Source organism: Astatotilapia calliptera, chromosome 1, assembly GCF_964374335.1.
Source record: "Astatotilapia calliptera chromosome 1, fAstCal68.1, whole genome shotgun sequence".
Lineage (NCBI taxonomy): Eukaryota > Metazoa > Chordata > Actinopteri > Cichliformes > Cichlidae > Astatotilapia > Astatotilapia calliptera.
Window position 1 is genome coordinate 13252510 of NC_137422.1, and position 23695 is coordinate 13276204.

The 23695-nt window shown below is 41.9% G+C and overlaps 2 protein-coding genes across 4 annotated transcripts; one reads left to right on the forward strand and one right to left on the reverse strand.

Moving 5' to 3' along the window:
• Positions 1-973: 973 nt before the first annotated feature.
• On the forward strand, positions 974-18419 carry nnt2 (nicotinamide nucleotide transhydrogenase 2). 2 transcript variants are annotated; one of them, XM_026163458.2, is made up of 22 exons: positions 974-1115; positions 1786-1952; positions 2672-2901; positions 3223-3422; positions 3505-3592; positions 3735-3823; positions 3910-4097; positions 4656-4789; positions 4917-5108; positions 5616-5766; positions 8436-8597; positions 8689-8799; positions 8909-9054; positions 11408-11603; positions 12296-12529; positions 13055-13215; positions 13388-13567; positions 13646-13805; positions 17222-17303; positions 17429-17547; positions 17883-17998; positions 18099-18419. In XM_026163458.2, the coding sequence occupies exons 2-22, from the start codon at positions 1823-1825 to the stop codon at positions 18243-18245; spliced, it is 3216 nt and encodes a 1071-aa protein (XP_026019243.2). In that variant the 5' UTR covers positions 974-1115; positions 1786-1822; the 3' UTR covers positions 18246-18419. The 2 variants fall into 2 exon arrangements, with proteins under 2 accessions (XP_026019243.2, XP_026019234.2); XM_026163449.2 differs by lacking the exon at positions 974-1115 and adding an exon at positions 1543-1688.
• On the reverse strand, positions 18319-23197 carry dtwd1 (DTW motif tRNA-uridine aminocarboxypropyltransferase 1). 2 transcript variants are annotated; one of them, XM_026163492.2, is made up of 5 exons: positions 23085-23197; positions 21093-21394; positions 20778-20915; positions 18934-19210; positions 18319-18811 (listed from the first exon to the last, which is right to left on the reverse strand). In XM_026163492.2, the coding sequence occupies exons 2-5, from the start codon at positions 21390-21392 to the stop codon at positions 18582-18584; spliced, it is 945 nt and encodes a 314-aa protein (XP_026019277.1). In that variant the 5' UTR covers positions 21393-21394; positions 23085-23197; the 3' UTR covers positions 18319-18581. The 2 variants fall into 2 exon arrangements, with proteins under 2 accessions (XP_026019277.1, XP_026019287.1); XM_026163502.2 differs by lacking the exon at positions 23085-23197 and adding an exon at positions 22535-22665.
• Between the last annotated feature and the right edge of the window lie 498 nt (positions 23198-23695).

Below are 23695 nucleotides of genomic sequence, written 5' to 3' on the forward strand. Positions count from 1 at the left end.
CTGTAATGTGTAGGCACAACGCTGGTCCATCTCTTGAGTAAGGTGCCTTTTTATGCTTTTTCTTTTCTCTTTTTGCCTTTTTATGTTTGAATGATTCATAAGTCAGAGTTAGGTTAGCTTAACAAAAAACACTTCTCTGAAAATGGTCAGGTTTAAGGATTGGAATGAAAATAAGTGAAAAAGAATTTGCCATAAACAACAATCATTAGAAAACTATGGATAAGATACTTTAAAAACCCTACCTGCTAAAAATGACCTATTATTGTGTGAATAAATGTTTGGCTACATGTTTTGTACTGAGGTTATTCCTCAAATATCAAGTAAACATTAAAAAAGAATAATATAATATAATATAATATAACATAATATAATATAATAATGATTTTATTCCCGTAATTACCATTATTATTAATTGTTCCTATCTATCTATCTATCTATCTATCTATCTATCTATCTATCTATCTATCTATCTATCTATCTATAATGCAATTATGGGATTTTATGTAAATATAAATGTAAATATTAATTTATAAACCGATAAGATTGCATTATCACGTGACAGGGACTAACAAAGAGAGGGAGCAGTAATAGTTTTTGCCGTCCAACCATTTACAGGTGGGACAGCGTTCTCTGACTCTCTGGCGTCACCTTGTGTGCAGAAACGAAAATGCTCACTGGCCTAATTAACAACACCGACACCAGGTAGTCCCCAATTACTTGTGCCCAAGATAGACTGAAAGTGTTTGTTCTTACTGATACTGTTTTAACAGCTACTTTATTGCACAGTAAGGACCATAGCCGGTCGGTTCATCCGCTCTAAAATAAAATGACCAGCCAGTGTCTTCCTTCCCGGGCGTCTTAATCCAGCCCTTAATTCTGTGGGAGTGTGGCAGTGTATCAGCCTGCGCAGGGCCTGAAGGAGTTTAGCTGCTTCAGAGGTGGTGATGACTGAAGTCACGTGGGCTTACTATTTATACTCAAATAGTCCGGCAGTGATAAGGAAACTGTGGAAGGTCGTCTGTCTCTCCTTGCAAGCAGACGGGAAGGATTTTGGGGGTATAGGAACCTCGCAGGTGACACTGCTGTGAAACCCGCTCTTTCTGGAAACCTGAAAGGCAAGTGTGAGAACAAGCAAGTCCATCAGCCGGTCTTTGAGTGTGTGACTAGATTACTGGAGAATGAGGAGCAGTGATTTGAGTGTGATTCAGTAAAATGAATGAATGAATGAATGAATGAATGGGAGGGAAGGTAAACAGCAAAACGTTGTTGTGACTCAGAAATCAAAACATCAACCAAAGCATGACAAGTTTCCACAGTCATGTGTTTTGTTTTGTCTTTCTGGTTGTGGCATTATTTGTCTTTATATAAGACAGACCAACATTTGTAAACACCACATTTTTTCCAGTCTTGACTGTATCTGAGCTGTCCCCCCTCCAGCCCCCCCTTTGTTATCTGCACACTGGTTGCTCTTCTCCGGCTCACAACAACCAGGCCACACTTGGCACACTTTCCCCCCTGTGCCGTCATAATTCCAGTTCTCGCGAAGAGAAGCCTGGAGTGTGTAATCAACCCTGTGCTCTGCATGTGTGTGTGCGGCTGAAATGTCACTCTGCTGTTTGTAGGCCTCGCAGCACGCATAGTCTGAGTGTGTGACTTGGGGAAAGGGGGGCCCGGGACTTGCTTTGAGGGTATTTTTAAAAAATTATGTTCTTTTTTATTTGACTGTAGATGTAGTGTCGCCTTATCGCCAACCTCTACTTCTCCTTGTTTGTGTTCGTAATCAAGAGCTTAGAAGGAGCCTCAGGGCGGACGCTCAGCAGCCATGTCGACCCTTCTCCGCTGCATCTGTAGCTCCTCTGTCATTCTGTCCCAGCGAGGGGTCCATCTGAAGTTCCCTGGAAGGAGGCATTTCAGGACTTTCCCTGTGTTATGGGACCAAAAGGCCTCCAGAGGTAGGAAATTTACAAATCTCTCTGCTTCACAGAGGACAGGCTGGGCTTGCGTGCTTTCTCGTGTCTGACTTGAGGAATGAGAGCGTAACGGTTCACTCAAGGACAAGCTCCGGCCGGCCAAAGGAGTGGAAAACTTCCACTGCAGATCACAAACTGTTTGCAGCAGGTTGCTAGAGATGTTCTCAAAATAGGGGAAGCTGCTATAAAGCAGACGGCGGCTTTGCTCGTGAGAGCTGCTAACATGTGAGAGCGGACGAGAGGTCAGTTAAAGGTGACCTGTAAAAACTTGACAGCAGTGCAGCTGATTCTGATGACAGCCTTTTGTGTATGGAGCCTGTGCTGTGTGCGAGGCACACGGCACAGAGTGCTCGTCAAAGTTTTGAGTTGCTGAAATCTTTTAAGTTTGACTTTGGAGTGTGTCTGCATAGGACTGCAGGGCCTCTGTGTGTGTGCTGGCCTGGTGCCAATCACCTGCTAATAATGTCTCCATGGTGGCGAGGTCACTACACCATGTAGGGAGAGAAATGTGTAACCTGACACTGTTTCCAGCAACGCAAATCTCAGCTGTACGCGCATGCCTGCTGCGTTGTTGCGTAAAAGAAGATAAACTTATGTCTTGTGCATATTTTTTTTGTGTGTGACAAGTTCCAAGTTCTTCACTCTCGGCTGCATTGTTTTATTTCCCCCTTTTTCTTTTTGTTTTGTTTTTTTGACCTCAGGTGTGCTCTACAAGGACCTGGTGGTTGGAGTTCCTAAGGAGACGTTACAGAATGAGCGTCGCGTGGCGCTGTCTCCGGCTGGGGTGCAGGCGCTGGTCAAACAGGGCTTCAGGGTGCAGGTGGAAAGCGGCGCCGGGGACGAATCAAAATTCTCCGATCAGCAGTACAGAGATGCTGGAGCCACCATTACTGATGTTAAGGGAGCCCTCGGCTCAGACTTGGTCCTTAAGGTTCGTACCCGGCATGCTTTGGGCCGCAGATCAGACTCTTCTTTGCAGCTTCACAGCTCAGAAACCGTAATCACCAACAATCTTCTTAAGGCCTCATACTATAGACTCATCTCAGTGCAGCATCTGACACCAATGATCACTTTGAGCTTCCTGATATGTTCCAGTCAAAGTAACCACTCTCCTCTGGTTTGAGTAATCTGTATACTTTGTGAAAATGAGCACTGATGTTTTGATTTGCTGCTACATAAGCAAACTAGATCCACATATCTGTCAGTTATATTTAATTGTGAGTGGAAAATAGATTTTTTTTTTTCTTTTTAGGTTCGAGCCCCCAGTTTGAGTGAGGTAGATCTCCTGAAACCCAAATCCACCCTGGTGAGCTTCATCTATCCAGCACAGAACCAGGAGCTGATGAATAAGCTGTCACAGAGGCAGAGCACTGTGCTGGCCATGGATCAGGTGCCCAGAGTTACCATTGCACAAGGCTACGATGCACTCAGTTCCATGGCTAACATTGCTGGGTAAACAAAAATGTATTTTTAAGTCCAGATTTCATCTGTTTGTTTAGTTAATGTAAATGTGACTTGAGTTTTTGTTATGTAGGTACAAGGCTGTGGTTCTGGCTGCCAACCACTTTGGCAGGTTCTTTACTGGTCAGATTACAGCTGCAGGAAAAGTGCCTCCAGCTAAGGTAATAGTCTATGTTTTACTCAACCAAGCATGATCTATTTCGACAGTCAGTACAGCGTTTTCTTTCCTTTCAGTATACTTAAAATTAAAAATGAAGTGTGAAGTGAAATCTTGGTACATTTGGATGTTTCTGTTGTAAACAGGTCCTGGTTATTGGAGGTGGAGTGGCTGGTTTGGCAGCAGCCGGGGCAGCTAAGTCAATGGGAGCCATAGTCAGAGGGTTTGATACCAGGTATAAGGTTGGCAACGCCTCAAACTGCAGGCTTATTAATGATGGACAGAATTTTGCTGATAGGCTGGCTGCTTCTTGACTTTCAGGCCAGCTGCTCTGGAGCAGTTCAAGTCGTTTGGGGCTGAGCCTTTAGAAGTAGACCTCAAAGAGTCTGGCGAGGGTGTTGGCGGTTATGCCAAGGAGATGTCAAAGGAGTTCATCGAGGCTGAGATGGCTCTTTTTGCCAAGCAGTGTAAAGAGGTCGACATTATTGTCAGCACTGCCCTGATTCCCGGTGAGTCACATCGGTACTTTAAGCCACTTTTGCCTTTATCGTTTGGCATCAAAAGTTTCATCACTATTTGCTTTTATTTCATCTTTTCCACAGCAACACTGAACGTCAATTAGAGATAAACATATGAAATATTGCTCTGCAAGTGTGCTAAGAATTTCACTCGCTGTTGGCTTATTTTATTTAATCTAGCAGCTAAGGACTCAGTAGGCTTCGTGGGAGTTGGTCCTAAACATAAGCAACGTATAATTTTATCTGTTGACACTTGAGTAAATTGTCTGCTAGTCTGCCCCTCACTCATCACTTTCAAAAGAGGTGGCGATGGCGAAAAGCCTCCGCTTTGGACTTTGCAACTAGATCTAACTAACCAACGTATGATGGCACAGTGGCCTCGTCCAATTTTTCTATACTGTCTATGGCTTAAGCCCCATCAACCCCATAATGTCGCTTTCATGAGGGTCACTACATCTTTAATACGGATTGACTATCCTCTTTGTTAGACAGCATGATGCTGTTTGATGCATCTCATTCCTTTCTACCTGTGGTCCTATGCTCACTCAGGGAAGCGTGCACCCATACTGATCAAAAAGGAGTTTGTAGAGTCTATGAAGGATGGCTCTGTAGTGGTGGATCTAGCTGCAGAGGCAGGGGGCAACATCGAGACCACAAAGCCCGGACAGCTGCATGTTTACAGGGTACGTTTTGGCCTAGCTTGCACATTTGGATAAACTGGATAATTTTAAGGAATGCAAAAGATGTATTTCTGATTTGGGTTATATATGATTTATTTATGTATGAATAATGTACTTTTTTGTTAACTAGGGAGTAACACACATCGGCTACTCAGACCTGCCCAGCCGCATGGCCACCCAAGCCAGCAGTCTATATTCAAACAACATACTGAAGCTTCTGAAGGCCATTAGTCCAGACAAGGAATACTTCCACTATGAGCCCAAAGAAGAATTTGATTATGGAACAATTGACCACGTCATCCGTGGGACTCTTGTTATGAAGGTGGAGTTTTTTTTTTTTTTCGTGTGACTGTCTCCTGTCAGCTTCCATCCCCACTGGCATCCCTCCTTCCCTCTCATGCGCTGTCAGATCCTGTCATGCTTGGCTAGAGCGCCAATTGAGTACCAAAACAGAGTCCCAGCTGGGAATAGCTCAAGTTGGATCCCAGCAAGAATGTTATGAACGTTTCAAAATACACTTTTCCAGGAATTTAGCTTTGACACATTGTTTATGGCAGAATAAGCACGCAACCTCAATAGGACATATCAGCTTACCTCTTGTTACACTAAGCATTATTCAGCCCCTTAAAAGAGAATTTATCTTTCAAAACCACTGCTAACTGGTTTGTGATTGCTTTTTTGTTTAGCGTAATCCCCTGTGCCGTCCACGAGTTCGTGTTCGAGAGCTCACCCACTGTGTGAAAGTCTTGCTGTCTGTTTCTCACGCAAATCTTTTGTGGACTCCTCTCTCCTCACTCTGGTCTTCTTGTGTGTTTTCTGGTGCATTCAGGAAGGCAAGAACATGTTCCCATCACCCCTTCCAAAAACAGTCCCGCCATCGCCGGTGAAACAGAAAACGGTTGCAGAGTTGGAGGCCGAGAAAGTGGCGTCCGTTTCGCCCTTCAACCGCACCATGACCTCTGCTGGTGTCTACACTGCAGGTTAAACACAAACACAGAAGTATTCAGACTTCTGGGACATTTAGCACTGCTTTATTTGGCTTCACTGAGAGGATTTGTTCTGTGTAAAACATTAATTTGTACTGAAATTAAAGCATGCAAATAATCCAATTAAAGTAAAATATCAATTTTCACTATCTTTTGGTTTAAATCAGGGGTGTCCAACTCCAGTCCTCGAGAGCTACTGTCCTGCAGCTTTTAAGCGCATCCTTGTTCCAACACACCTGAATCAAATACTGGCTTGTTATCAGACCTTTGCCAAAATGGATGGCATGCTGAAAAGAGGTAATCCAACAATCTGATTCAGCTGTGTTAGAGTAGGGACGCATCTAAAACAGGGGTAGACAACTCCAGGCCTCGAGTGCCAGTGTCCTGCAGGTTTTAGATATCACCCTGGGTCAGCACATCTGAATCAAATGATTAGTTCATTCCCAGACCTCTGGAGAACATGGGCTGTATCCCAATTCAGGGTCTGCAGCCTTAAAGTACGCAGCCTCAACGATCCTCAAGGGCCGCGTACTTAAAGACCGCTAAGGCCGGAAGTGCGAGGCTTGTGAAATGGGACGGTCTAGCCTCCGTTGCGCTGCCCAGGTTGCCTAGCAACCATGATACTAAATCATACAGCTTTGTTTGACAGAAATGAAGGAGAAAATCTTTTGTTCATTTCTTTGTTTGTTTCTACATGAGCTTTGATCATTCTCTGTAAGATTAAGGTCAGCTATTGAACGGCGTATATTTTAAAGTAAAGGCTTTAAAACCAAGTTAGTACAAACGTCACTAATGTCACATAACTTTGCCGACATGTGGCCAGCAGTAATGTTTTAATGTTCTTCGTTATTAAACATTTGCACATAAATAAGTGACATGATATTCAGTACTTGAAGTTTACTCTTCAGGCAGCCCTCATCCGCCGTTTGTTAGGAGGAAATTTAGCCATTTGAATCAGCTGCGTTGGATCAAGGACACATCTAAAACCTGCAGGACACTGGCACTCGAGGCCTGAAGTTGCCTACCCCTGATCTAAAAGCAGCAGGACAGTAGCTCTCGAGGACTCAAGTTGGACATCCCTAGTTTAAATGGCTTGTGTTAGTGTGACATTAATATTAGACAAAGATAACTTAAGTAAATGCAGAAGTTTTTAAATGATTATTTCATTTATTAAGGAAAAAAGCTACCCAAACCTACCTGGCCTTTCAGGTAAAAGTTAAAACAATCTTTGGAAGATCTGAGTCCAGTTACATCTGGCATACACAGCCTTTAATGAAAAGAACATCATACCAGCAATCAAACATGGTGGTGGTAATGTAATGGTCAGGGGTTGCTTTGCTGTTTCAAGACCTGTACAACTCGCCATAACTGATGGAACAATGAATTCTGGTCTCTACCAGAAAATCCTGAAGGAGAATGTCTGGCCATGAGTTTATAGCCCAAAGCTCAAGCACACTTGGGTTATGCAGAAGGACAGTGATCTGAAAACACACCAGAAAGTCCATCTGTTGATGTCTTAAAAAAACAAAATGAAGGTTTTGGAGTTGTCTAATCAAATTGTGGACTTGAATCAGATTTAGATGCTTGACCTTAACCTCCTAGGACCTGGCATCCACATATGTGGACATCACATTTTGGGTTGTCTAGACCAAAATACTAAACTTTGCTCTACAAGGGCCTGATATCCACTTACGAGGACATCATGCTGCCACTGTTCAATCGAAATTTAATGTGAATGTCCTCATATGTGGCTCTCATTTTTCCTCAGAAACAAAAATCAGTTAAAAAAAATAAATTGCGTAACTCTTTGTTGTTACATTCATCAGCTCCCAATCAGCCCAAATGGCAAAGCGAAATTACAAATGCATACCATGAAGTTTGGGTCTTAGGAGGTTAAACAGGTTATTCGTGCTCAAATCCTCCAATATGGCTGAATTACAATTCTGCAAAGAAGAGTGGGCCAAAATTCCTCCACAGTCACGAGAGACCCATTTCCAGTTTTTGCACATGCTTGATTGCAGTTCTTGCTGCCAAGGGTGGCTCAACCAGTTATTACATTTAGTGGGGAGGTGGTTTTTCACATAGAAGTTTCAGGTAGGTTGGGGTGGCTTTTTCCCCCTTAAAAACCTGTTTACTCAGGTTATCCAATATTAAAATCTGTTTGATCTGAAACATTTGGGTATGGCAAGTATGCCAAAAACTAAGAAATGTAAAGTGGGACTGCTTTTCTACATAATGGATATGTGCTGGAAACCTTTGTATGTGGACAAGAAAAGCAATTTGCAATTTAAGCATGTCTCTTTGGGATTTCATTGTAAGATTCATGAGGGGAAAAATCCTTTACTTTCCAGTCTGACTTTGTAATTTTTCCATTTTTAAAACAAGTCATTGTAACAGATCTTACTGTGACCTTTGGAAGCCCCCCTGTAACTGAGCACAGCGATGAATATATTTTTCAGTAAATTCAAACATTTCGCTTCACTTCTTTCAGAGAAACTATGAATCATAATAGCTGGTAATAAAACGACATGTTTATTTGTCTTATTCAGTTATTCCATTCCTTCAATGGTTAAGAAGGGACTGGAAACCAAACTTGAAACTACAGCAGCAGGGAAAGCACAAACATGGCAACAGCAACACTGCCTTGCTCTGTCTCTCTCTAGGCCTGTCTACCTGTCTGGCTCTAGGCATCATCTCGCCCAATGCTGCTTTCACTCAGATGGTCACCACCTTTGGTTTGGGTGGGATAGTGGGATACCACACTGTGTGGGGTGTGACCCCCGCTCTGCACTCACCTCTCATGTCCGTCACCAATGCCATCTCAGGTCAGAACTCATTAAAGTCATGAAAATCTGTATAGATGTGGTGATATTTGAGTGATTCCTTTTTATTTGTTAACAAATTCTTTTCTGTCAGGTCTGACTGCGGTGGGAGGCCTGGTGCTGATGGGTGGAGGTCTCACACCTTCTTCCCTGCCCGAGAGTCTTGCTCTGGCTGCTGCCTTCGTTTCCTCCATCAACATTGCTGGTGTGACATTCAACACTGGACACAAAAATGGCTTCAGTGAACATAAATAATTTCCCACCCAAACAAATGAAAACGGCTAATTCATTCATTTATTTCTGCACCTGTGCAGGTGGTTTTCTGATCACCCAGAGGATGCTGGACATGTTTAAACGGCCCACCGACCCTCCTGAGTACAATTACCTGTATTTGCTGCCTGGGGCTACATTTGTTGGAGGATATGGAGCCTCTGTGGCTGCTGGGTACAGCATCGAGCAGGTGAGACGATGCACATCATGTCATCTCACTCAGATTTGTTTCCACTGACAATCCCCTACTTAATGTAATGTGCATTAAGTAGCGTGACAGTGAAATTAATTGTTTGTAGAGCAGCGGTCCCCAACCTTTTTTGTGCCACAGACCAGTTTATGTCTGACAATATTTTCACCGACTGGCCTTTAAGATGTCTTGGATTTGTTGTACTAATCAACAAAATAAAACCTGTACTGGGAGCAAAAAAGTTTTATTCATAAGACACTGGAAAAGACTGAGGGAAACCGAGTTAATGATAAAAACCCTGAAAACCATAAATTTCACACCCGAGCCATAACTCTCGCGGACCTGTACCCAACGACTCATAGACCGGTACCAGTCCGTGGCCCGGGGATTGGGGACCGCTGTTGTAGAGTAGATGGTACTCTGTCTGGTACTTTAGTGTGGTGACCTCTGCTTGCTAGAAAGTGCATCTAATTTCATGTATAAATTTGTATCTTACAAAATGAAGATACCATGAAATGAATGCATAATTTAATTTTTATATTTATTAGACTGAAACTGAAATATTATGTTAACTTTAAATATGGCTTACCATATGAACATAAATGCAGTTATGTCAGTTTAATAGAAAAGTTAAGCGCGATCAAAAAAGGATTTCAAATACAGAAATGTCCAACTTCTGAAGAGTGTGTTTGTTTTTGCTCTCAGTACTGGATTGTTGCATGAATTACTGCATCAGGTTGCCATGGAGGCAATCCGCTTGTGGATCTGTTGAGTTGTTTCTGAAGCCCATGCTACTTTGATAGCTTGTCTGTATTGGATCAGGTGTTTCTCATCAGGTCAAGTTGTCTGGCCCGTCTTGCACAGTAATAACATGGTCAGCAGGCCATTTGGTACTAGTTTTGGCACGGTGTGAAAGTGACGTGTCCTGCTGGGAAAAGAAAATCAACATCTTCATAAAGCTTGTCAGCAGATGGAAACTTGAAGCTCTCTAAAGCCTCCTTGCAGACAGCTGCACTGACTCTGGAGTTGATAAAACACAGTGGGCCAAACATCAGCAACACTGGCAGATGATGTGGCATCTCAAACCATCAGACTGCAGGAAATTCACTCTGGATTTCAAACACCTCGGCTTGTGTGCCTCTTTGCGCTCCCTCCAGACTCTTGGACCTTGATTTAGAAATAAAAAGTGAAATTTACTTTCATCTGCAAAGAAAGGCTTCGGACCACTGCACAATAGTCCAGTCATTTTTTAGATTGACCCAGGTAAGATGCTTTTGACTTTGTCTCTGATCTTTGTTTGATCTTAGGAAGATCAAACCCCAGCCTCAGTCCACTCGTTCTCCAAAGCTCTTGAATCAACTTCTTTTTTAACAAACCTCTCAAGGCTGCAGGCGTCCCTATTACCTGTGGACACTTTTCTTGTTACTACCACACTTTTCCATTTCAGTCAACTTTCCATTAACGTGTTTTGATGTGCTATATTAATGACCTTCTATGAAAAGAGTCAATGATCCTGCTTGAGAAGAGACTCAGTGATAATCATCTATACAAGTGTCCAGTCAGCAGTCTTCTCCATGATTGTGGTTGTGTGTATTAAGTAGGCTGAATCATTTACAGGTATTTATACTGTTCTTCTAATGACATATTTTTTTGAGTCTACAATATATAAAATTTTCACTTGTTGTAACTAACTGATGGGAAATACTGAACTTCTTTTAAATATTTGAATTTTCTGAGATGCATCTGGTTAGAGACCTCCAAGGTGAAGTGTTTGGGCATGCTGTACTGGGAGGATCTCTCAGCTGGTTTTGGAACGATGCGCCCTAGAGAACCTATTAAGCTTTTTATATATATTTTTTTCTCTCACATAGATTCTGTTACTGCAGTAGTGGATGCGTTTTAAACATGTTTTTTTCCCTTTCTACTCTTGGCTCTGCATGAGTCAGTGAGATGGGGAAACTCTCATTATGGTCATGTCAGGTACACAGTTCTGGCTTGAGCACAGAAACCAACCCACCTGCTATTCAAATCTTTTCTTTGAGGGAGTTCACTGTGGGGCTGTATCAAGGCCTGGTAGAGGCTATATAGGGATTTTCTTTAAGTGTGAGCCATACAAAGATGATAAGTAGAATGTAAGACTATTTAAAAAACAAAAACAAAAAAAACAAACCCTGTAGATTAACAGACTGGGTCCACTTTGATGTCAGGTCTAGATCAGAAGCTTTCATTTAATTGGGATTACCTCTCATCTTTAAACTAATTTTCATCCTGCTTCTCGATTCTTTGATGACTTATTGATCCATTCTCAACATGTAGCTATGATAAAATGCTGATTCTCACTTTTTCTCCTCAGATGATGTACTTAGGCTCAGGTTTGTGCTGTGTCGGGGCGCTGGCCGGCCTGTCTGCCCAGAGCAGCAGTCGCTTGGGGAACGCCCTCGGCATGATGGGAGTGGCAGGGGGCCTTGCTGCCACCCTCGGTGCCCTCAAACCCTCACCGGAGCTGCTGTCTCAGATGTCTCTGGCTATGGCCGGTGGGGGAACCCTGGGTAGGTGGCTCCATGCATTCAACTAAAATGGATATGATATTGTGTTCACTGATATTTCTTTACTTAAACTGCCCCCCAAAAAAACCTCTTGTGCTGCAAAATGCCCACTGTAGCTTCACAGCGCTTCTAATTTCATCTTATAACAACTCAAGCGGTATGCCCTGCTGTTTCATTGGGTCATGTGAAGGAGACTTGCAAATAACGTAGCACCTCAAGGTTTCAGTTTTCAATAAAAAACAAATTGATCAAGTTTCGGCATGACTCCTCTGAAGTCTAGCGGTTTGTTTCGTTATTAGCTCCTCCTAGCTAATTCATAACATGCATCAATCACTCTGTTGTACATGTTAATCGTAATTTAAGAAGCAGGAAGATGAATGGCAGTGTAATCATCCTAAGAATGAGCGCATACACACAGCATTAAGAGCCGCTTAGTTTTCAAGAAAACGCAATTAAATCCTCAACTTTGAACTCCTGGGATTACCTTTTGAAGAACAGGCCCCATAACTAGAAGCAGGTGTCTGCCTTTTAACCATTTTTTCCCCTTTTTTCTTTCTTCTTTTTTTAATTTCATGTTTTTTTTTCAATGCCCTAAATGTTTCTAGCAGTCAGACTCTGCCAATGTGCATGCGAAGTGTAGTTCTGGTGTTTAAATTTTTTTTTTTTTTTAAACTTTCTTCATATCTCAACTACAGGTCTGACCATTGCCAAGCGTATTGAAATCTCAGACTTGCCCCAGCTTGTGGCAGCTTTCCACAGCCTTGTGGGCCTGGCGGCTGTTCTCACATGCATTGCCGAGTATATGATTGAGTACCCTCACCTGGATACTCACCCAGCTGCAGGTGTGCTCAAGACTGTGGCTTACCTGGGCACTTACATCGGAGGCGTCACATTCAGTGGATCACTGGTGGCCTATGGCAAGCTTCAAGGTAATCGATCTGACACTAATCTCTCATTTGCACATTGTCAGTCCATATCTGACGAGGTCAGTCCCTGTCAGATCTGACCATAGCTCTTCTTATTACACACAAATCTCTATGAAAACACATCAGGTTGTCTGGCCGGCTGCTGATTGTTCCTTTCATCTACTGAAAGCCAAAGATCCCCTCTTAAATCCAGGAGTTTCTGTGTAAGTGTCAGCACTCTCTAATTTGCGCTTTAGGCCGACCAATCAAGAGGAACACATGAGAAGCTCTCTGGTAATTTGCCATGGGAAGGGCAGGCCAGTGACTGGATGGCTGTGGTTGGTAGAGGGTTGCTGGCTGATTTGTGGATGAGACAGATGCTCAGACAGCTGATTAGAGGCTTTCGCAGATAAGTCTGAGGGTTCAAAGACACCTGACACTGGTTAAAGAAAAGCACGCTCACTTGTTTTGTCTTGTTCCTTTTAAACCCTACAAAAGTGTGAGAACAGTTTCTCTTCCCTCTCTGAAAAATGTGTTTTTTGGTTGTAGGTCTTTTGAGCTCTGCCCCCCTGCTGCTACCTGGACGGCACATGCTGAATGCCAGTCTGATGGCAGCATCTGTTGGAGGCATGGTGCCCTTTATGCTTAGTTCCAGTTATGGTACTGGCATGGGGTGCCTGCTGGGAGTGTCTGGGCTTTCCACTGTCATGGTGAGTTTGTGACCATTATTAAAGCTGCCAACAGGCAGGGGGTGGGGGGGATTGGCAACATCTCTTTCAGTGAATTTACATTTCAGCAGTTGATTTTTAATGTAAGAATTGTTTTAGCTAACTTGGAATATGTTAAAATACTTGTTTGTTTTTCTGATTCAACCTGTCATAGGGTGTAACGCTAACAGCAGCCATCGGAGGTGCTGACATGCCCGTGGTCATTACTGTGCTGAACAGCTACTCAGGATGGGCACTATGTGCCGAAGGCTTCTTGCTTGACAACAATCTCATGACAATTGTTGGAGCGCTGATTGGCTCCTCTGGTGCAATTCTCTCCTACATCATGTGTGTGGTGAGTAGATGCACATTTCCAGCATTATGCATGAAGTAAAAGGATACAAACGTGTCACTGGGCTGCTTCTTCCTCAAGGCTATGAACCGCTCCCTGCCAAACGTGATCCTGGGCGGGTACGGCACCACCTCAACATTGGGTGGTAAGCCCATGGAGATTGTTGGCACTCACACCGAGGTCAATGTGGACCAAACCATTGACATAATCAAAGAAGCCAACAACATCATCATTACTCCAGGTACACACTGTTTTACAGATGTCTCGAAGCACTGTTGAGGAATGTAATTTTCAGCTTTGTCATTGGTAACTTTTTCTAACCAACCAATCTGTGAAACTGATCTTTTATCAGTTTGTTTCGTTTAATGTAGGTACCTATATTACCACAATAGTACCCCACTTGTAAGTGACTGTATTTAGTTATTAGGTTGCACTATCTAGTTTGATTAGCAGTGTATCCGACCATCCAAAAGCAATGGACAGTGCACAAGAGAGGTGAAGAAAAGGGTTCAGGCAGGGTGGAGCAGGTGGAGATTTAGGATAGTGGAAAGACTGAGATGATTTTTGACAGAAAGATAGCAGCAGGAGTGAAAGGAAAGGTTTACAAGATGGTAGAGGGACCTGCTGTAATGTATGGTTTGGAGACTAGGAAATAGGAAGCGTAAATGGAGTTGGCAGAGCTGAAGATGCTAAGATTTTCATTTGGGTACATCAGAGGAACAGAGCAGGCTGATCAGCTTGGAAACAAAGTTGGAGACGCAAAGCTGATATAGTTCAGAGATGGGCAAAAGAGGAATGGTGGATATATTGGACAAAGGATGTTGAAGATGGAGCTACCGGGCAAGAAAAGAGAAAGACCACAGAGAAGATTCATGGATGTAGTGAAGGACATGCAGAGGGTGGGTGTGACAGACGAGGATGCTGGGGAGGGGTGAGATAGAGGCAGATGAATTGCTGTGGCGACCACTAAAGGGAGACGCCGAAAGGAGAAGAGAGAGGGAGAGCGAGAGAAGAAGAATCCTGTGTCGTCATGTTGGATCAAGTGAATGAAGACCCTATTCATAAAAGCCTAGAGGTTAGACAGTGACTTTCTGGCATCTACAGGCTGATAGGGAAAATGTGCTGTTTTATTTTTGTTTGTTTCCCCCCAACCTGCTGGTGATAACCTTGCGCTGCTCTTATATTTAATGGTGGCAAAATATGGTTGACCACAGCAATCTAGTGACCAAAGCTATTCTAAGGAGGTTTTTGGTGTAACACCCTGTTTGATTGGGGAGGGATTCCAGGTTGCAGCGAATGAAGATACATCATTTCTTTTAATTTTTTTTTAAAATGACGAGTCATTGGGCCATGTCCAATATGGAGAACAACTTGAGCATAATGCACTAAGAAAATGCATAATAAACGTCTACTGTGTATACTATGTAACATGCAGGTAAAATAATGCAATCTTACTCACTGAACTGGATCTTGGATTTTATTTAATTTTTTTTAATTGGCTGTCTCAGAGCGTGCCATATTATTTATCAGATAAGCATTACAAATGCAGGGCTAAAGGAAGGATGTCAAACTCATTTTACATTGTGCCACGTACAGCCTACTTTGACCTTAAGTGGGCTGGACTGGTCGAAATCCCCTTTGTTTATTTAAGAGACTGATAATGTCCTTTTAAAAAAAGATTGTAAAGCATAAAAACGGGAAGTTTCTGTGATCTGCTTATCTATTAATTTACTTTGGTATAATCGATGTGGAAGGTCTTTATTAGTAGGAAAAGCTGTAAGTCTTTTCCATAGCTGATTCGGTGGGCTAGCTTGGATTCTTTGGCTGGCCAGTTCTGGCTCCCTGGGTCTCACGTTTGAAGGGTTTCCAGCAAAATGAATTAGCTGAGGTGAAGGCCAGCAGACAGATATATAGCCACCTGTAATGGCATCTATGTGTTAATGAAGCCATGTCTTTAAGCTCAAAGATTGAATTTAAACAGATGAGTTAAAATGGAGACAAAGTGTTTTGGTATGTCTATTTCTTTGTGTTAGCTTCAAATGGCCATTTAAGAAACTGTTTTTGGCACTCCAACATTGGTTTCAGGTGTGTTGTGTTATCAGTTGTTAATTAAGTCTTAAGCAGACATGAAGAGCAGGTAGAAAGTTAGATAACACTGTGCTTCACCCAAAGTTTCCTCATTTTTGAAGTCCTTAGCTATAAGTTGTTTCATCTGGGGATTTTTTTTTTTTTTTTTTAGTGCTGCACAAAAAATTATGTAAACTGATATAAACTGTTAGAATTTGGGCTAAAGCCAGCTTGCAATCAGTGCATTGGAAGAATGCTCCACCATGATTTATATTTTTCTTCAAAGGTCAGCTACTTTTGTCATTTGCCACTTTGTCTGTAAGCAAATTTTGGTGGAAGCTTTAAATCTTCTACATAAGTAGAAAAACTTTTTTCCCCCAGTTGTGGGTGGAGACGGTGCTGGAAACAGATGGAGCCCTTTAGAGACGGGTGTAGACAGGTGTAGAAAGAAACTTGGACTAGCATAAGAGATTTATATTGGTGCTCCTGTCAGTAGATGGCGTGGAGTCCAAATGTCATTTTTCAGATCATTAGTTTAGATCAGTACCATCATCTATCTCCCACATAACTGCTTTCACCTGACCAAAAAAACCAAGCAAAAAAAGTTGCTCTGTGAGATCAAAAACAGCTCTGGGAAAGCCCAAATGTTTTGCAGAGTACTTGGAAATGGTCAGGCATCTGATGGTAGCGTTTTCATTAAACTCAGAATGCTGAACTGTAGTGACCACAAGAGGGAGTAGTTTGTTCACAAACTGTCCACGGGGCCTAAATAATGGTGGTTTGGATTTCAGAGTGTGAGATAATGCCCTCATGATTTATTAAGCAGAAAAGCCAGACTTGTCTGACAAATGAGTAGCTGTTGAACGGCCTGTGCGAGAGGAACCACTCCGTGTAGCTTGGATACCAGGATTGCTGTTTTTTTTCCAATGGCTCCGAATTGGTGCAGAGACAGCTGTGTGGTCGAACATGCTGGTTTGATTAGAGAAACAGTGAAAAATCATAAGGGCTATTCGGTCCAGACTCTCCATGTGCTGTCAACAACAAAGCACGGCAGTGAGGAAACAGAAGGCTCCGGCTGTTTGGGGAATTATAGAAGATACAGGATACAAGTCACTGGCTTGGAAAAACTCGATTAGGGGTAATGCTGAACTCTAGAAGGTACCTGACCACCAAGGTTAAGCAGGGGTTATGCAGACAGAGGGTAACTAGCTCTTTGCACGCAGGGGACCCCAATGCACACCACACATGCAAAAGTTTTCCTTAGAAAAATGTCTCTCAGACTTTTGGCTGCTATGATTTAACACAGAGAGGAGTCTTGTGGTGGTGGAGGACAAAAGAAGGAATGAAGGGTGATGAATATGTGGCTTTACTGTTGTCCTGCAGGACTGCTGTGCCTGTCATTTAGAAATGAACAATAGCTGTGAAATGCTTATCTATGACCAGGCACCCATCCAATAAAAGAAAAGCTGTTTGACAGGAGACTCAAGCAACCTAAAGGGATTATGGAGTATGTAGATAAGATATAACCATTATATTCCTACTAAGGCCAATTTGCTCAGCTATTGCAAGTTTCTATATTTATGTTGTTAGGTTGGGGTCTGTGTGCGGCCAAAGCCCAGTATCCTATTGCAGATATGGTGAAGATGCTGAAGGAACAAGGCAAGACTGTGAGGTTAGTTTGTACACACGTGTGTATATACACACACAAGGCAGGACATTCTTTTATCAGTGTGTGTGTGTGTGTGTGAGACAGGTTTTCAGTGAAAAATCAGTGATGTGCTGTAACATCTCCAACAGGTTTGGCATCCACCCAGTGGCCGGTCGTATGCCCGGCCAGCTGAACGTACTCTTGGCCGAGGCTGGCGTTCCCTATGACGTGGTCCTGGAGATGGATGAGATCAATGACGACTTCCCAGGCAAGCTCCGTTTTTAAAAATAAATTCTAGAAAGATCTGTTATATTTACCGTTACACGGCTGTCACTTTGGCAGGGAGGTGTTGGATTAAATTACTCGATTGGTGATTTTTAATAAACGCATCCGTTCCTTTTCATCTGCTCTTGAAGTGGCCACATGTTATGTCTGGATACTTGGATGTGCCAAGTTATTAGGACAACACTCATTGTTTTCTTAGCAACCAGGCACGCAGGCTGACACACATGGTTCTGTTTATGGTGGAGGGAGATTAGTGCAGCGCCGGAGTTTGAGTTCATCCGCCTTGTGCGTAAACGTGTAAATGTTTATGACCCACAGAGACAGACTTGGCGCTGGTCATCGGTGCCAATGACACGGTGAATTCGGCGGCGCAAGAAGATCCCAACTCTATAATTGCTGGCATGCCGGTCCTGGAGGTGTGGAAGTCCAAACAGGTTGGTCTGCCTTTATTAGATGAAATGTGTTTGAGGATATAGTACCAAAATAAGAAAAATCTAATCATATACCACCTTCTTTTCTTACTATTACCACCAGGTGATAGTGATGAAGCGTACTTTGGGTGTGGGCTACGCTGCAGTAGATAACCCCATTTTCTACAAGCCCAACACATCTATGTTGCTGGGAGATGCCAAGAAAACTTGTGACAGTCTGCAAGCAAAGATCCGAGAGACCTTCTACTAATTACAACTCATTACTGCCGTGTACAATTGTTAAGAACTTAAAAGTTATTACAATTTTTGGCATGTGAGATACCTATTTTACAAAAACAAGTTTATTGGGTCTGCAACAAATGTGATTACAGCAGAACACAAACATCATTGTGCACTAATTTGTAAATTAAAATGTTTAAATGTATCAGAAATTCCTTTCTTTGTACTACTACGGTCACACTGTCCATTCATGCATAAGAAAATGTCATTCGAGTTCAAAAACTAAAAATTATTTTTCTGCATAATCAGAATCTATTAACATAAAACGCTTCAGCTACAGTGTTTGATGTCTTTTAGTCTGTCCTCTTCAGCATTTTCCAGCAGAGGTTTTGGCTTTGTTAACAATTGAGTGCAGGTAGGAGTAGAAGAAGAGAAGGTTGTCGTATTCTCCGCTGTACTCCTCGTCGAGGCAATGCTCGTGGAAGTCCATGAGAAAATAATATATGGCTTCGATAGTAGCTAGATAAGTGTCCGGCTTGCCCTTTTGATGACGCCAGAAACACGTTTTTCTCATCTTCAACTCTACCTGGAGCAAATCTGGGGGAGAAACACGTCAGTCACAACATCGTGAGATCATGGTAAATTCAATTGTGAGTGAATAATCACCAGCAGTCTCGAGTTCTTTGGAAACCCACTCAAATGCAATCTTTCATGATTACCTTGCAGTCTCTCGTCTGTGCTGATCTTATTGGTCTGGTTCCATGTGCTGTCAATGAAGACCACCCTGTGTAGGGGATCCACCTTTGACACTGAGCTTTTTGCTTCATCTGGCGTCCCCGACTCTGAGCTCTCAGACGTGCGTGTGGAACCTTGAACTTGCTCAGTTTTTAACCTCTTTCTGCACGGTTCATCAGCGGAGTCGTGTGACCTGTCATGTAAACACTTCATCATGTCTTGAACTGAGACGGCCCTCGGACCAGGGAATACCAACACCACCTGGAGCGAGCGAAGACGGAGAGGAACGCCATCATGCAAACTGTGCTGGGGCATAAAATGTGTCTCGAACACGTGTTTTTACAGTGGGGTGATTTATAAAAGGCTAAATTTAGGAAGCAGAGAACAGGATGTAAACTGTTTGACAGGTGAGGGATAAAGTTGAAGAAGTGAAAACACTAAATCAATTGATTTAAATAAATGAGAAGACAAGAAAAACAATACAAATGTATGGCTTGTGGACTAAACTCATTCAGCTGAAATAACAATCTGATTGCATAAGTGCTGTGAGCTTTGAACTGAAGAATGGAGCTGCAGCAAATAAATCTAAATCTTTTAGAAATGTTTCACTGGTTGTTTGCAGACTGGGTAAAAATCTAAGATTTTTATGCTGAAAATAAACAACGGTACAAAATGCAAAAGATAAGCATTTACAATTTGACTTTAGTGGAGAGCAACAGTTTCAGAACATACGCTTAAATTAGATTTCTGCACTAAAATGAATACAGTTAATTCAACATAGTATCGAGAATTATTGTAAGCAACAATATAAAGAAAAAGACTAATAGATGCCAAAGAAAATGCTAAGTCAGTGATATCAGACATTGGTTCAAAACTAGCAAAAGCCGCTGCATAATAAATACTCAACTACTTCCATTGGTTTTAGTGTAAAGTAAATTCTGAAAGGGAACCATCAGTTTACAAAAGGGGAGTGGCTTAACAAACCAAAAAAACAAAACAAACATTCCTCTTAATAAAATGGTCAGGTATAAAGACTGGACTAAAAACAATGAGTGAAAAAGCAGCCAAAATCCAAAGACAAACTTTGATAGACCTTCAGAAAGCCTGAAGAACTATTGCTCAATAACAAAAAAATTGCTTTCGTCTTGGAAGAAAAAATGGTGAGTGACTCAAGACTGTTGTATAGTGAGCTCAGTGAAACACACGGGCGCAGCTCCTTTGCGCAATCACCTTTCCTCAGTTTGCTATGGTGTGCTTGTGTAATGTTTTTGTCACTGAGAAAGTTTTTAAACTTACAATGATTCCGACCACTGGATCGGATGAAAATAACAGTTCGCACGATCCCTTTTAGTTCTCGAAGCTTTTAAGTCTTTTTGGTACTAAATACACAGAAAAGTCCAAAAACTACATATGCCGCCCCGCTCTTTATATTATACACTCCAACAAGCCATCCAGCAGGCCTGATGGGATCTTTTGAAGCGCTGTTCTGGCCTGTAGGCCATATGTTTGACACACATGGATTAGTAGATGAGAGAAAATCACTTTTGATGATCAATTTAACCTCTGTTTCCAAACAAAACATGCCACATGCTTTTCTGTGTTGTGTCATAGAAAACTGAATATGCTATTTGACTGAGTAGTGAAAACAAGACAAGTGAAGATACAAAAAAGTTTTCTGGGAAGTAATTTCCAGATGAATCAATCATAAACGTAATTGTTAGCTGAAGCCACATAAGGTACAAGGCAGACAGCATGTTTTACAGTTAAATAAACTCCATTCTTTCTTTTAGGATAAAAAACACAACTACAAGGATAAAAAAGAACTAACCTTGTCTTTTTGGTATTCAGGTATGCAGGGGTAAGTATATATTGTGATGTCACTGGGTGCGAGAATCTTGGCGTGGATGGCAGTGCTCTTGCCATCTGTCTCGTTGGGATGCTTGATGATGTCTATCTTCACAGGAAGCTGAGTGTAACACACAGTGTGTAAAGTCAGGTCGAGGGGAGAGTTGGATTTCAGCAACATCATGCCAAAATATTTAACGTTAAATAATTTTTAAAAAAGGCATTTTGCAACCAATTAAGACAATGGTGAAGGCCTCTGTTAAAAGACAAAGCAGGTGAGTCCTAACCTCCTACAAACCTTCACTGTGGGGACATCTTGCAGGCTCATGCCCACTAAGGAGCAGCATGTGTAGCAGAAGAACATCCTCGAGCCTCCACATTTAGAGCACTTTAACCTGCCCCTTTGCTGTGCTTCCTCTAGCACTGCATGTGATGCCAATTTGAGCCCCTGGAGCTGCTGACTGGGAAGCTCACGGGAGTCGGATGAATCAGAGGCCAGTGTTTTTTCCCGGCAACTGGGATGATGACGCTGGTCCTGATCCAGGCCGCTCATTTTTGCTCTGTTGACAGACTTGTCTTGGAGCACAAGTACACTCATAGCTGATGAAGAATAACAGAGCAAATAATGCCAATATTAGCAGACATAAATAATCTAACATTTACAAAGACTTAAACTCAAAGGACACAATAACATGGAAAAAGCTAGTTATAGAGCTAAGAGTTCATTAAAATTGTGCGTGACTGGTAATGATTAGATTGGAAAATTTGTTGCTGTGATAGTACGGTGCAGCTTGAATGCTTTTCATCTAAAAAATTTCATAAAACAGAGCATTGTAACTCTTGGAATGAGTAAATCTTTTAAAAATAATGTTTCATTTAACTATTTTATTGTAGCGTCTTATGATTTTACATTGGCCAGATTAGAAGCTAGTATAAATTAATACGAGTGGCAAGATCATCATGTTAGTTCTGCAGTTCTGGTAACTGAATAAGATCACATTATATGACATTACCCATTTCTGGTTCAAATATGAACACGTCAAATTCCCAAACATCACATTGTGAGCACAGTCACTGAGATAGAAGTTCTTAGAAAACAGAAAACCATAAATCTTGTTAATGGAAATATCTAATTAGTCAATCACATAGCAGTAACATAATCCATTTAGGATAGTAGACATGGTTCCAGAGGACATGAAGAGAAGATGAGATGAAGTTCAAAGCAAGCATCAGAAAGAAGGAGAAACCCATGGCTGTTGATGCCAGATGGGCTAATCTGAGCTACTGGGGTTTAAAGACAATAGGAAGAAAAGTGTCAGTTCTGTAGGTGAAAATGTCTTGTTGCTGCCAGAGGTGAGAGGAGAATGGCCAGATTGCATCAATCTGATCGCAAGGCAAGAGTAATTCATTAACCACTCGTTACAACCAAGGAATGCAGAGAGCATCTCTGAAGAAACATGTTGATGACTACAGTAGCAAAGGACCACATCAGGTGCTGCTCCTGTCTGCTAAGAACAGGAGACTGAGGCAACAACTGGTAAAATTGAAGACTGGAAAAATGTTGCATGGTCTGAGTCTCAATTTTCAAATGGTAGGATCACAATTTGGCAAAAACAGCATGAGAGCATGGATCCATCATGCATTGTATTAACAGTACTGGTATTGGTGTAATGGTGTGGGGAAGATATTCTTGGCAAACTGGCCAATCTGTAGCGACTGTGAATCAAAAGTTTACATCACCTTGATGAATCGATGACACGTAGAATTAACGCACCTCTGAAGATTAAACTAGCAGGGTGTGCCTAATCAAGGGGCCAGTGATTGTATGTACATACTGTTGAATTTCTGATAAACATGGGGGATCGTAAGCATCAGCTAATGGGGAAACGCTGGTGTCCGAGTGTAGCGCGTTTGCTAAATACAGATTAGTAATTAGCACATGGATAAACAACATGAAACGTTGCTCTCTTTAACCTCTCTCTAGCGCAGTGAGATGTGATAGAGCAGAAACCGTACACCTGCAGCTTGCAGTTACTTTTCTTTGAAACCACAGACAGTATAAAAGAGTCAGTATTTTACACTGCCCATGCTTCAACATAGTGGAGCTAGCTTCTGTTAGCAAGCGTCACGTTTCCTCAGCCCCCGCTGCTAGCGTTAACAGACACAAGTCAAAAAGTCTAGTTAAGAGGAGCGAAGATCAAATGAAGACGGATGCACTGTTGTGCACTGTTAGCTCAACTGGGTTCACTAGCTTAGCTACAAAAAGAAGTCCCATTATAAAAGTGCCTACCAATGAAGTGCACAACGGCATGAGCGTCTTCTTCTACGCCGGAAGCACAGCTCCGTGTGAAGGAAATGCTGGGTAGTTACCTGTCGCTAAGCAACGAATGTGCTACTCGGTGCCCTTTGGGGGTGTTATGGCAGGCGATTTATAAATATATATTTATAGATGGTTAATTTTCAAAATGTATCAAAGTAAAGTGAATAAATGAGTGTGCTTTAATCCAGTAAAATAAAATTACGAAGTTAGATTTAAGTTACTCATACTAGCAGCCAATGAACGTCAACTCTCGCTCTTATGTATTTCGGTAAACGTTAGAAAGAAAAAATTTTTTTTTCTTAAAATAAAACACAGTTTATGATCATGTAAACCTCTAGATTTTAAATGTACAAGTTAAATTACAAGTTTAATATTAGACACACAGTGTATTGTGATGCTTTTTGTTGCATTTAAAAATACAACATTTTAGGCAATTTAAAAAGAGTTGTGCATAGTTCTCAAAAATATTTAAAATAATATATTAAAAATAACCTTAAAGAAAAATCCTTAGAGACTCTGCTTATTCATATGAATCTGGTCCGTGGCAATAATTACAAATTCCAGAAAGCACACATTTTGCT